The 12,620-nt window shown below is 34.5% G+C and overlaps 2 protein-coding genes across 2 annotated transcripts; one reads left to right on the forward strand and one right to left on the reverse strand.

The window, feature by feature from the left end:
- Positions 1-110: 110 nt before the first annotated feature.
- Positions 111-12,546, forward strand: LOC142979166 (uncharacterized). The gene is made up of 5 exons (XM_076123954.1): positions 111-624; positions 8,038-8,605; positions 8,696-9,211; positions 9,687-9,898; positions 10,491-12,546. Exons 1-5 carry the CDS (start codon positions 226-228, stop codon positions 10,713-10,715), a joined length of 1,920 nt encoding a protein of 639 aa, XP_075980069.1. The 5' UTR covers positions 111-225; the 3' UTR covers positions 10,716-12,546.
- On the reverse strand, positions 924-6,788 carry LOC142979167 (carboxypeptidase B-like). Its single transcript, XM_076123955.1, has 9 exons — positions 6,622-6,788; positions 4,605-4,841; positions 4,327-4,518; positions 3,666-3,799; positions 3,329-3,489; positions 3,121-3,243; positions 2,698-2,794; positions 1,816-1,962; positions 924-1,372 (listed from the first exon to the last, which is right to left on the reverse strand). Exons 1-9 carry the CDS (start codon positions 6,710-6,712, stop codon positions 1,133-1,135), a joined length of 1,422 nt encoding a protein of 473 aa, XP_075980070.1. The 5' UTR covers positions 6,713-6,788; the 3' UTR covers positions 924-1,132.
- Positions 12,547-12,620: the final 74 nt, after the last annotated feature.

Below are 12,620 nucleotides of genomic sequence, written 5' to 3' on the forward strand. Positions count from 1 at the left end.
ATTACTGAATGTGGACAGGCTATGCACATTAATTTGATAGATAAAAACCGGTTTTTTACTGCTTTAGGTTATAGCCAATCACTAGCAAGTTTATACGTTGCGTAGCAACGGATAGTTGTGTTTGATTGAAAACTGATCGAAGTTATTGTGGAAATATTTTCCTAAATTATTCAAAGCTGATATTTTATTTATGCTATAATACCTTGGCGTTAGCGTCTATCAACCATGGCGCAAAGTTTGATGGCCCTCAATCAAGATATAGCATCAAACGATAACAGCATGTCGACGAAGGAATTCTTGCAATTTGAAAAGACTTGTGAGGCTTACAAAGACAGTGACGAAGAGATCAGAATGATTTTTAACGAAATCAAAAAGTTATCTGCTAGTAACAAGTCAGAGAAGGTTTTAAATGATGATGTCGACGATGTGGAATTAATTCTAAAAAGAGCGGAAGTTATTGCACAGGAGACTGAATTTTTATTAAAAAATAGCCCTATTTCGCCTAATAATAATTCTAATAGTCCAAATAAGAGTGAATCTGGTGCTATTCCTCAGATAAAAGTAACAAATCCTAGTGAGACTGAAAAGGAAGTGTTTGAGAGTAAGGAGTCTTCAAATAATAAGGTAGGTACTGGCTTTTATTGCTATATAATTCTTGTAATGAGAGTGATATTAAAGTCACAGCATATTATTGAAATAGCCTGTTGGCTGACAACCCTTTATGGAATAATGTTATCAAGAATGGTAACAGTTGCATGTCTACGGTGTATTATAAGATTTTATTTGTATCAGACATGCCATGGTTACCCCTAAATTACTACTTAACCGATTTGAAGGTGACTTTAAGTTTCCTTTGTTTACTGAAACTAGATATTGCTAGTTACATGCAAAAACAAACAATAGAGGGATTATTAAAAACAAACTTATTTCTATAAATATTTATTTCAAAGATCTTACCACTTATTTTACTAATTATTATTGTCATATTTATTCAGGCTGTATTTGTCATCATTCATCAATCAAACATACATCTCCACAATAATATTCTAAATCTAGATCATTTTTACTAAAGACGTTCAAAGTCGAGTCTTTTTTATTTTAAATAAATAAATTAAATGCATAGATCTATGTGTTACTCTTTGCACACTTGGTGGGCAAGCACCCTCAGTCCAGCTAAGTTTTCTCTAGCAACAGGCTCAATTTTTGATGCTGGCAGCACAAAGCCATACCGGCCAGTATCACTGAGTTCAATAGTGTAGGAGTATTTAATGCCTTGAGATTTGGCCCAGTCATCTGAACCGCCAGAAGCAGGGTACAGGAGTCCACTTGATGATCCAACACTGTATGATGAACCACCTGTCTTCTTTATAGCCTGAGAAATACACATATTTGGATTAACAACACAACTAAAATTTACATAGCATCAATAATTCATTTTCATGTTGCCAATAACATTGAACAGGGTGAGCTATTTATAGGTAAATGATATTGGAGTGGTTGGAATTTCCATCCTTCACCCTCATGTTGATATTCATTGTCAATGATGGTAAGATAAGCATTACAAAATAGTGCCATGGTCAACTATAGTAGTTATCTGTTTGTTTATTTTTATTAGTAGAAAAAAAAAACTATTATTGCAAAAATATTCTATGACTTGACTACTCTTTGAATTAACATGTTACTTTCGTTCTTCATGTTCTTGCGCTTTAAGAGTGAAAATCAAGTAGCACCTAAAAGTTGTCGAAATCTCCTAGAGCTCCAATTGTCCAATCTAATTTCGACGTCTAAAAAACAATCTCCAAAAATGATATTTACCCCAGCTATCTGCTCTCCAACAGCCTGTAATTCTTTGTAGTCCGGCGGCACAACATTGTCGTATCCCCACGGGTACAGCAAGTATTGTCCGTAGCTATGGTAGGTCAGGTACGCTGAGAATTTCGTCGCGATGGATCCTACGAAGTCCTGTGAAACAAGAAATATTTACTCAGCAATTATCTTTTGTGAGAGGTTCTGCGTAGGCATAAAAACACTCCTGTCCTTCCAGGCAATCTATCAACACAAGTATTATTCAAATCGGCCATTTAGCCGTGAAAGCGTAACAGCTAATAGAGCATCGAAGTAATAAAAACATGTGTGGGGTGGGGTCTTCGACTTGTTGCCATTCAGATGGGAACTAAAATTGCGAGTGAATTATGCACGTGACTCATCACTAACCCTCCGGGAGAGCCCACACTAATGTTGGACATGGTCTTTTCCAAACGATTTGTCAAACATAATACAGTTATGTACGTATCTAATGTACCTATGTGAATATAAATAAAAAAAACTAGGTGTTTCCCATGTTTTTTTTCATTCATCATTGTTTAGATCCTATATAAGGATGTAATGTTTTTGAAGAGACGATTATCTATGTATAACAGACTATACTTGTATACAATGTGTTCTTAATAGCAACACCTTAGAATGACTTCCATTAAGTATTAACTGGTTACAAAGAGCAGTCTTAGTATTTTTAATTTTTTTTTCACATGTTGAAGAGCACCTTTTTTAAAAAACGAGAAATTAAAAAGCGAGAGTTTACAAAAATGCAATCGAATCAAAGGAACAAACACACACACCTCTAAATGCCCGCTGTAGGAAACTATCTTTAGGATAAAGAATAATTTAATTAAAATAACTGGTTCCGTCATCACTTACCGCGATCGCTTTAGACTCCGGCTCTGAGAACGCAGCAGCGCCGCGATAGATGTCGCGACATGGGGAATTGGAAGCGCCTTTACCACCCCAATGATATCTGAATAGGAAATAGGTATTCACGTTAGCACTTAACCGCTGATGAAGACGTTAACACTAGTTTAACCCCGGGATATAAGATCAAGGGAATCAAACCTTGAAACCTATAGCCGCGGCTGGCAACTGTCATCTTTAGGAGGGACTTGTAATTTTCTGGATTTTTTCACAACGTAGCCCTTAATCGACTTCTTGAACGAATTGTTCGGGGATTAATTTTATTCGAAAACGGAACATAATATATTTGTGTTAGGTACAGGTAGTGGATTCAACTTTGTAGATCTCTGTATTATTCTACCATGTCATCTTTATTTATTGTTTGCACATTACCCAAAGTTTCTGTTCAGATCTGTTCCCACACAAACAGAGTATCGCCTCCTATTTTTCCTCCAAAGACGGTCAGTTGTGTGAGTATATTCGTAGCCATCAGGATTTACAACGGGTAAGAAGTACCTGTGAAGTAAAATCGTAGAGTATAATAATCTAAAAATTGTATTTGAAGTCATGTATAGCTATTTGAAGCTGTTGAAAATCTTACCAATCGATGTTTTTGATGTCATCAGATTCAACATCAAAGTTTTCGGCAAATTGGTTAATGAAATAAGTGACGACTGCCGGACTGATCCACTCACGTGCGTGTATACCACCGTCAATGAATATCGCTTTGTTGGTCGGTTTGCCGTCGGAAATTCGTAATACCTATCGAAGCAATAGTTTATTATCATATTTTCAAGAGTCTTACAATTCAGTAAGGTATTGGTGCCGCGATATTATGCATTATTCTGTCGCTCAAACGTCATCAGTTCAATTTTATTGATAAGATATTTCTGATGTTCTTTTTTGCTTCTGAATTATTTGTATTATCAAATCTTTACCTTAAGATCGCGGCCTTCAACAGATTTTCCGATAGTGTTGACACTGACAAGTGACGGGTACGTCTTCGCCAGATAGTCCATAAAACCGTGGATATCTTCTACTCTGTGGTACTGCTTCCACGTCATACGATGACCTGCAGAATTTGAATTCTAATAAAAATCTTTAACGTAACATAGATAGTCGACTTATTATTTTCTTGCGCTTAAAATATAATATTCTACCTAAGAAGATGGTTTATTGACACGTCCTTCCCAGTTTCAATTGTCTTCTGTGTTCATATTAGTGACGAAATCAGTGGTTTCATGCTTCCAGTGTTCATTAATGTTAACACAATCCGAATCCAATAAGTTAGTTTTCAGTCAGTAGTCAGTCACACACGTCAGACAGAGTACAGAAACAAGGTATTAGAACAATCATAGTGCGGAATAATAAAGATTCGGTGCCTAACGTCAACAACGAACCCCAATTTGCATTTGGCCAATACTCCATGGGTATGTCGAGAGAATTGTAGCCCATATATGCGCTAGAACCTATCCTGCGATGAGGAGCCCTGTAACGCCAAAAATTGTAAGCTCTTGCTGCAACAAAATTACATCGACCCTTGGAATATTGTTAGAAATCTTCAAAAGCTTGTAAAATACAAACACGATAAACACAAACCTCTTCTGTCCTGAAGTTCTATTTCATTCTCGTCCAGCGGTGGGTTCTCTTCATTGATAACTTGTTGAAGATCTTCAATGACTATGTCGTAGGGAATGTTTTTGCTGTTCAATACGCTTGTTACGTTTTCAATCACCTTTGGCTTCACCAGAACATCGACAGTTGAGTGGTTTCCTCCCCATGATGATATCACTAGGAATAGAAAATATATTATATTGCATACTATTGGTTGCCTAAATTGATGTTTTATTAATAACACCTCTAAAGTAATATCTTACGTTTTTCAGACGCCAATTGGCTGATAACTTTTTTAGCACCAGTGTGTGTTGTGGTCACTTTCCAAACTTGGCATCCACTGTAGTCTACCTTCTTTTCTGGAGTAACCTTAAGTTCGCTTATCGCTTCGGGAGCTTTATCAACTTCGATAGCATCTTCAGTCTCTTTAACTACCCCGTCTGTGACTTTTTGAGATTCGTCTGGTTTCGGTTGTTTGACCGAACTACGTGTAGGCCATTCTGAAAAAATGTTAATGTGAGTTTACTAGTTTAACGGGGACAGGTTTTCATTGATAATGGTTATTGATTTTATTTATTTTCATGGCCGATGGTCGATTACTATCACCGCAATGAGGCATGTATATAAAACTGTATATTCGATTAAACAAAGGATAAAATGAAGAAGAGCATGAATGTGGTATTCGATGTTCGTTCCAAATATCTAAAAATATTCCGGTATCAAAATTTTATTTCATATTAAATAAGGTATTTAGTATGTCGGTACCTACTGAAGTATCATACAGATTTTAGTTCAAGGTGTAAAAAACAATATGCTAGGGCTTTATATTTGTATGACTCTAAGGTAAGGAACGATATTCTATCATTTGTTTCGTAAACTAGTTACGTTAGATATAGTTTTGTTACGTACAATTTCCGACTAGTAATAGTAAACTAAAAGCTTAACTAAGTATGTGTACCAATTTAGCTGTGGGTCTCCATTGTTTCTGCTCTGTGATTTTGATCATCATTCCGCATTCCTTTATGTTATTCCACAGCTTACGTGACTATTATTTGTGTCCAGCTTCCGCGAAATCATTGTTTTAAACAATATGTTCATTTTTACACACATTGTACCTACTTATGAATGGACCGAAAATGGATTAGGTAGGTTTGGTAACAAGGTTGCCCAATTTGTCTATGTTTTTCACAAAAAGTCCCAGCAATATGTTACTCATTTAAAAAAAAGTACGTCGAGCAAGCTATTCTTTGATTTTTAATTATATCTGCGTTTAGGTGATAGGTATTTTTTTGATACTTATTTGTTATTCGGACAGTTTGATAATGTATGTAGCTTATACCCCCTGAATACCCCTGATACGTTTTCCTGTTGTGAAGGTTAAAGACCTTTGTTTTAATTTTATATCTAGATGTTTCTAAAAAGACATACCTACCTGTATTATTATTTACCCAGGTATTATTTAGCCAAGTACGCAAGGCTTTAATGACTACTAACACAAAGTAATAGGTCAGTGCCTATCAATTAATGAACATAAAACGTGAAACGATTTCTACATTGATTTACTACAGCAAAGAACACGTTACACCGCGAGTTGATAATAGAGCAGATTAAAATGCAAGCCGCGTATCTCCTGTGACATGTTTAATGACTTTCTCTGGCCGAGGCTCGGTTTCCATTCGCGACCGTGACTGGCCTGATCTTGCTTCTAACGGTCCATGTCGAACTTGAACTGGACTCATTCAAGGGTTTCCGCGACTTTCGATATTCCATTTTGCTCACGTCTCACGAAGGCGACACTTCGCTCTCAGAATTAAGATGAACTTTGAATAATGAATACGGTATTCCGATTTGTTTGTGTCCGTTTCCGTTTTTAGAATTAGAAAATGAAATTATGACACACTTTTTATGGGAATATAAATAAACGAAAGTGGATTTGTTGGTTGATGAATGATTTTAATCAAGGATTTAAATTAATGTTTATTTAAGTTAGAATACTAAATCTAGAACGAAATGATTTACGGTAAAATTATTTTATTTCTGTGATGCCTTATTAACTATGAATATATTTGCGATTTAAAACACCCAATTTATCATATACAAACAGACTGATTATCTTAATGATTTATCTCATTTACGTGTGTTAAAAAGGACATCAAATCGTAAAAACAAAAATTGAACTATTTTATTAACAAAAATTGCATTATTTTTATAAGTATTTTTTGTACGAAAATTAGAGCAGTATCTAAAATTCTAAATAAACAAATTGAGTGAAATCCATACCTTGTCCCGGCTGCAGTTGATTGATGAACGGTGTACATAGCACAGCTGATGTGACGTACAGGAGTACGACTATCTTCATCAAGGAGCCCATGGCTACTAACGCTATTGACAGTGCCGGTGCGGACGCGCCGCCACTAGTGATCGCACTGATGCGCCTGCGCACGACGAATGCCTCTTTTAAGCTCCGATACAACAAGCTGTCTTTATTGATAACTTGATAATGCGTAATTACCTGCTAGAATTCCATGACATTAATTGCAGTTATGAGGTTGCATACCTCTGAAAAATACCTTCGTGTAACAGATGGATGTGTTTGTTGTGATATTTATTTGTATGAAACCATCTTATTAGTTAGATTCTTTGATAAGACTGCATAGAATTGCAGATAAGCACTACTTATATTTTTATTTAATTTAAAATATAATAACTTTATTCTTCTATATAGGTAGTTCTAACATAACTCCACATACATCTTGAACATTTTCACCGTTCACTCCTCAGTCAACTGCAAGTGCGAACAATGTTCTAATTCATACGCTCTTTCGGTCGTGGGATAATCGATAGTAACACAATAGAACTAACATATCGAAAGAAACAATATTATGTTGCGTTGAGATTTACTGTTCATCTATGCCGTTACTTACCGCCTAGACTTTGCTCTTCATTTAGAAGTCCATGCGTGTATCATTACAAGTCTTATAATATCACAACACCTATGCAAAACGATATTTTTTGGATATCTCAAAGTTAACGATTGTAATTGACGTGCATTTTGATTTTATGGTCATTATTTATTCATATTAAGTATCGTAACCTAATTAACGTGGGAATCTGGACTGTATTGCTAACATTGATTAAGTAATTCATGCTGCCAAAATCTTGTTTTGCTTCACATAAAATGCAAAAGATGTGATCGCCTTTTCTTAATGCCCAAAAGCTTTTACAAATATTTTCGGTTATGGTTTATGATGATATTTTTTATATTAGATTCAGATGACGATTGCGCGGAAATGTCATCGCATTGCTTATAGGTAGTCAGTTTGTTCGGAACCAGACTGACAACTTTTCTCTCGGTCGGGCGCCATGCCCGGTCGTTGGCACCGTTGGTCAGTTGCAGTTATTTAACTTGATGACAAACTTTGTTTACTGTAAACACGTTTTTAACGATGCCTTTATCTAATAACCATTACATGGTGCTATGACTTCTCAGGAGTTTGGTTTATCTTTATGAAGATAGGTACTTAGAAACTGACAATGTTATTTTTAATTATGTTGCTTAAATACTCAGAAGTAAGATATTCCTACATCCTGCTGCTCCTCCAAGACTTAATTCGTATGCTAGACATATTCCTCTATATACAAGAAAGCTGTTAAATCAAGTAAGTACTTGTGTTTGATCTTAAAATGTGTTTGTAGGTTAACCAGTATGCTAAACAAAATGCTAAAGAAAACACTGAAATCCGTCGCAAGCCAAAGTTGAGACCTTTCTCCGCCGGCGTTATCGATACAAAGAAACGAGAAACAGTTAAAGTTTCCAAGACGATTACAAATTCGCCGAAAAAAGCTTACACAACAAATAATTGTAAACATGAGAATTTGGTGGAAGAGTTAAAGGACACTATAGAGAGAGCGAAAAGTCTAGAACTATCCAATGTCCAACTGAATGATGATAATAAGGCATTGAGGAAACGATTGGAACAAGTTAGCGAAGATAAGCACGTTGCTGACTTGAAATTGGCCGAATGTGAAAAGTTCGTCAATAGACTTGGTAAAGAATATGAGAACAGGAATACAGAACTAAAATCTATTAAGGAAAACGAGAACAGATTATTGGCAGAACTGAACAGAGAAAGAAATGACAGAAAGAATCTGAACATACAGCATGAGAAAGACGTAATCGTAATACAAGATCTTCAGAGACAAGTTAAAGAAATGGAGATGATTTTGAAAAGAAAACACCCTGATTCTGTTTCGGCCTTGATAGGTTTTATTTTATTTCTTGCATTATATATATCTCTTACTTTATTTAGTTAACTGCTTTCTATTTCTTATACCTATTACTTTTGTTTTATAGTGGCTTCTAAATCATCGACTGTAGAAGATAATAAGAAAAAATTGTTAGAAGAGCGTATTTGTAGGCTTGAACAAGAGCTTAAGGACAAAGAAGATCATTTTCAGGGTATATTGTTGACTTTGCAAGAAAAGTTTGGTGATATGAAGCAGAAATATGAAAGTCATATAATTGATGTAGAGAGGCAACTCATGGAAGATCGTAAAGTAAATACAGACCTCAAAAATAAGCTGAGTAAGATCAATCTCATTGATTCTGCCACTCAAACGTCACAGCGAAATCTGCATACAACTGCGACCCAGACTTTTATAAAACCTGATAGGGCATCGTCAGCTGTGAGCAGGCTGACACAGAACTCGGCTCTCATATTAAATAAGCTTAAAGAAGATAGCTACTTAGTAGCTACTATAAAAGGTCTACAATCTGAATTAACTGTGAAACAAAGAACTATTGCTAAGATAAACAGGGAAACTGAAGAGTTAAGGAAAAATCTACGTAACTTGCAAAAGGAAAAAGAAGGTGAGTAAGCAGGCTGTTTTTGTTTTTATGTATAAATGACTCCTTTTCACTTTTACTTGTTTGTTTCGTGGAAGCTTGACTAACTTTATATTTGTGGTGATTTATTGTATGTAAATTAAATCCAAAATCTACATACAATAAATCACTTTACTACTGACGCGTGTCCTCAACGCTTTTCACTTTGTCATTACTAGCATATAAATTAATATTCTTTTTTAAATTCACATAGCAAAAGCAGTGGGGCATGCTTTAAATAAATTTAGTCAATTTAGCTGAAATACATGTTTGTCAACTTTTTAAATCTAATTTTAAGTCTATTTATATGAAAGTCTACTTTCTTCTCGAATACTTTTTATGCTGTAAAAATGTTTATAAAGTTCCCTGTTAAATGCAGTCAAATTGCAGCAATTAACATAGATAACGAATTAAATGAATAATTGGTGATTTAAATATTAACCTTCTCAATTTGTTGTAGTGCTACTAAATCTAAATCCTCAAAAGAGGTCGGGATGTAAAGCAAAGTCTACTGAGAACATACTAGCGCGAATGAACACGGAAATGGATGCGGAACTGACGGAAATAAGGAAACAAAAGGAGGTTCTCGTACAAGAACGTAACACTTTGCTTGACTCGCTCAAACGTACTAACGAAGAATTTATATTGTTGAAAAAGAAAAGAATTCAAGATGTGAGTATTTTTATTTGTTTATTATTTAGTACTATTATAATTGATAAGTGTTACTTTACAAATACGAATGCGATCTACTTATCGCCTAATTAACACTAAAAAAAAAATGACGCATAGCAATAATACACGACATTCAATACTAAATATTTTAGTTTATTTTTGTGCATTACTTTCTCTATAATATGCATTATTATTACAATATTTATGAGTGTTACATATTTCGAAATAATTGTTTGAATAAAAGTTTTATAAATATTTAATAAGGCAGTGGATTTTACGATTATGAATTGCGTGTTTGTTGTTATTAACGCCTACACAGGTGCGTTTAGTAAATAATTTCTGAAATGAATATTGTATTGTGATAGCGATGACTGCGTGTCGGATGTTAAAGAAAACACCGGAAATTGGCACAACCTCTCAATAGCTATAATATCTATTATGATATTAATAGATGATTATTGTTTTCATTGGCATCTGAAGTCACCAAATTCGTTCAATCTTAGAAGTTGTGTCAGGTTCAATTTTCTTTTAAACCTAACATTAAAGTCGAAAGAAAATATTGTAAATTATAATGTTCTCGTACATCACACAGCTCCACACATTGCAACTGGCCCATGAAAAAGAGTTGATGCAGATGAACATGCAAGTTTATCCTCTACAAGAGGAGATCAAACTCCTGAACCGAACGGTGGAGATTCTTCAAGAGCGCTTGCGTAGTGCCGACGATAAACTGGTCAGGTACCAGGCGGGTATAAGAGACGAGGTGCATGCAGGAGGTGATGCACCTAGTGTTAAGAATAAGAGAGATAATCGCTGAGCTTTATGCTGTCCTAGTCGTACTAAACGTCAAGCTTGATACACAAAAATCAGTTAGGTATAATGTTTTTGTTTATTTTTAAAATGTCGTTTAAGAATTTAATAGACCAAGTACTTGGAAATGTTAGTTATGTTAACGTACATCACCAAGCCTTGTCTTTAAATTCCTAAAATTATTTTTTTAGCAGTTTGTACTAGGTGACGTACAAAATTATTGAATTACATTAATATTTAAGGACTCCGCGCTTTTGAGATACGGGATCCTAAAAATGAGTAAACTTGGTACGTGTTTAAAAAAAAGATGATGGTAAACATTCCAAAATAAAAATAACATAAGGCTACTATAAATAAATTCCAAAAATCAGTTTTCAGTTATAAAAAATACTTCCTTTAGTAGCAAAGTATTTGTTTACTACTCAAGCATTGAAGCATTGAAGTGTAAAACTATATTTGTAAGGTCCTTTACACACGGGATTTACGTTTACGTTTTCAAGTAGTTGTAGGGTGCAGAGTAGCTCTACTCTCTACGAACTACATTTAAGCACAAACCTTTACTATACCATCAACCATGGTAGTCACTATTAAATTGAAACCGTTATGAAGAAGTTACATAAGATCTATTTTAGTGCTTAAGTTTGTTGTTTGATGCTTTTTTGTTGGTGTTAATTTGTTTTCAGGAGTGGCTCTAAGCTTGGCTTGTTTTACAGATGACAAGTTGCACACGCAAACATTAATATATTTTATTTCTATTCAATAAGAAGTTGTGATGCATGCATTTCTTATAAGCCTTTGTTTCTTAGAATAAGTTTGTTGTTGCTGTTCAACTGACATACGCTTATTTTTATTTGGTCGACAAACAACGAAATTCGCGGAATGTTTTTGCTTTAATTGAATAATTTATGATATGAGACCTACATCAATAGTATAAGATAAATTGTGGCAGGTAAGGTTCGTAGGACTAGTCGTGAAATACCTTCTTCAAAATGTTTTGTGAGGCTTAATTTTTTGGCGTTATTTTGAGAAATGTATAAATTTAGAGTCCCAAAAAACAAAACACAAAGGTCAAGTTAGAGTGAGACAGCAAGAACTGTGACTAATATTATTAGTTGGGTATAAACTGCGTATAAGATCGGTCGATGTCCTGATTCGTCAACTGGTTGTGCCTAAATTAGCCGTGCTATGATCGGGCAAAGTTAAATTACCGTAAGACAATGAAGTATTGGAATGCTTTAGAGATGTACCTTTTGGTCTAGTCCAATTATTGATAGAATAGAAAATTACACATTGAGGTAGTAAAAAAATCTAGTTTGATTGTCATGAAGTAGGAATGCGCAAAAAATATCTAATAAGTACCTAGTTAATAGTCGAATGAAATACCTATTGGATTTAATTAAACTCTTACCTACTACGCATGTTTGCAAACAGTGCCTTGTTTTGTGTTAAGAAAAATATGTGAAAATAATGTCACAACCTGTCTGTAGTATCTACCAAAGCTGTTCAACGTGTATTTCTCATGATCTTGAACAAACAATACAAGAAACAATTTATCAATGTTGATAGACTGGGACCATGTTATTAGTTTTAATTCTAAGTCATTATGCGTGCTATGAGTGCCTAGAGCCTATTTTTAAATTAATGTGATCGTTGGTTGTTCAGTGAATTAGATAACGCACAATCTACATAGGTAATAGTTATAAAATACGTATACCGAACTTTACGATGTTCTTTTAGGTAAACAGAAAAATCTTCTAGTCATATTTTCGTGAGTGTTTTTAAAGCTTTTAGTTGTAAACCCACCGATACAGCGAGTCAGAACAAAATTGTGGTGCCTTCTTAACTGTAATAAATAAGTATATTTGTGTATGATATTGTTTTATTCGGGAAACCCTTATAATTAGTTCAATAT

The sequence above is a fragment of the Anticarsia gemmatalis genome, chromosome 16 (genome assembly GCF_050436995.1).
Source record: "Anticarsia gemmatalis isolate Benzon Research Colony breed Stoneville strain chromosome 16, ilAntGemm2 primary, whole genome shotgun sequence".
NCBI classification, from domain to species: Eukaryota; Metazoa; Arthropoda; class Insecta; order Lepidoptera; family Erebidae; genus Anticarsia; species Anticarsia gemmatalis.

Excerpts from the sequence above, each read along its gene's own strand:
- LOC142979166 (XM_076123954.1), top strand. The coding sequence starts at position 226 with ATGGCGCAAAGTTTGATGGCCCTCAATCAAGATATAGCATCAAACGAT. Across the intron at positions 9,212-9,686 it reads CTTGCAAAAGGAAAAAGAAG|TGCTACTAAATCTAAATCCT; the intron begins GTGAGTAAGCAG and ends AATTTGTTGTAG. Across the intron at positions 9,899-10,490 it reads AAAAGAAAAGAATTCAAGAT|CTCCACACATTGCAACTGGC; the intron begins GTGAGTATTTTT and ends TACATCACACAG.
- LOC142979167 (XM_076123955.1), bottom strand. The coding sequence starts at position 6,712 with ATGGGCTCCTTGATGAAGATAGTCGTACTCCTGTACGTCACATCAGCT. Across the intron at positions 3,800-4,326 it reads AGAACTTCAGGACAGAAGAG|GTCATCGTATGACGTGGAAG; the intron begins GTTTGTGTTTAT and ends CAAATTCTGCAG. Across the intron at positions 1,963-2,697 it reads CGGAGTCTAAAGCGATCGCG|GACTTCGTAGGATCCATCGC; the intron begins GTAAGTGATGAC and ends CTTGTTTCACAG.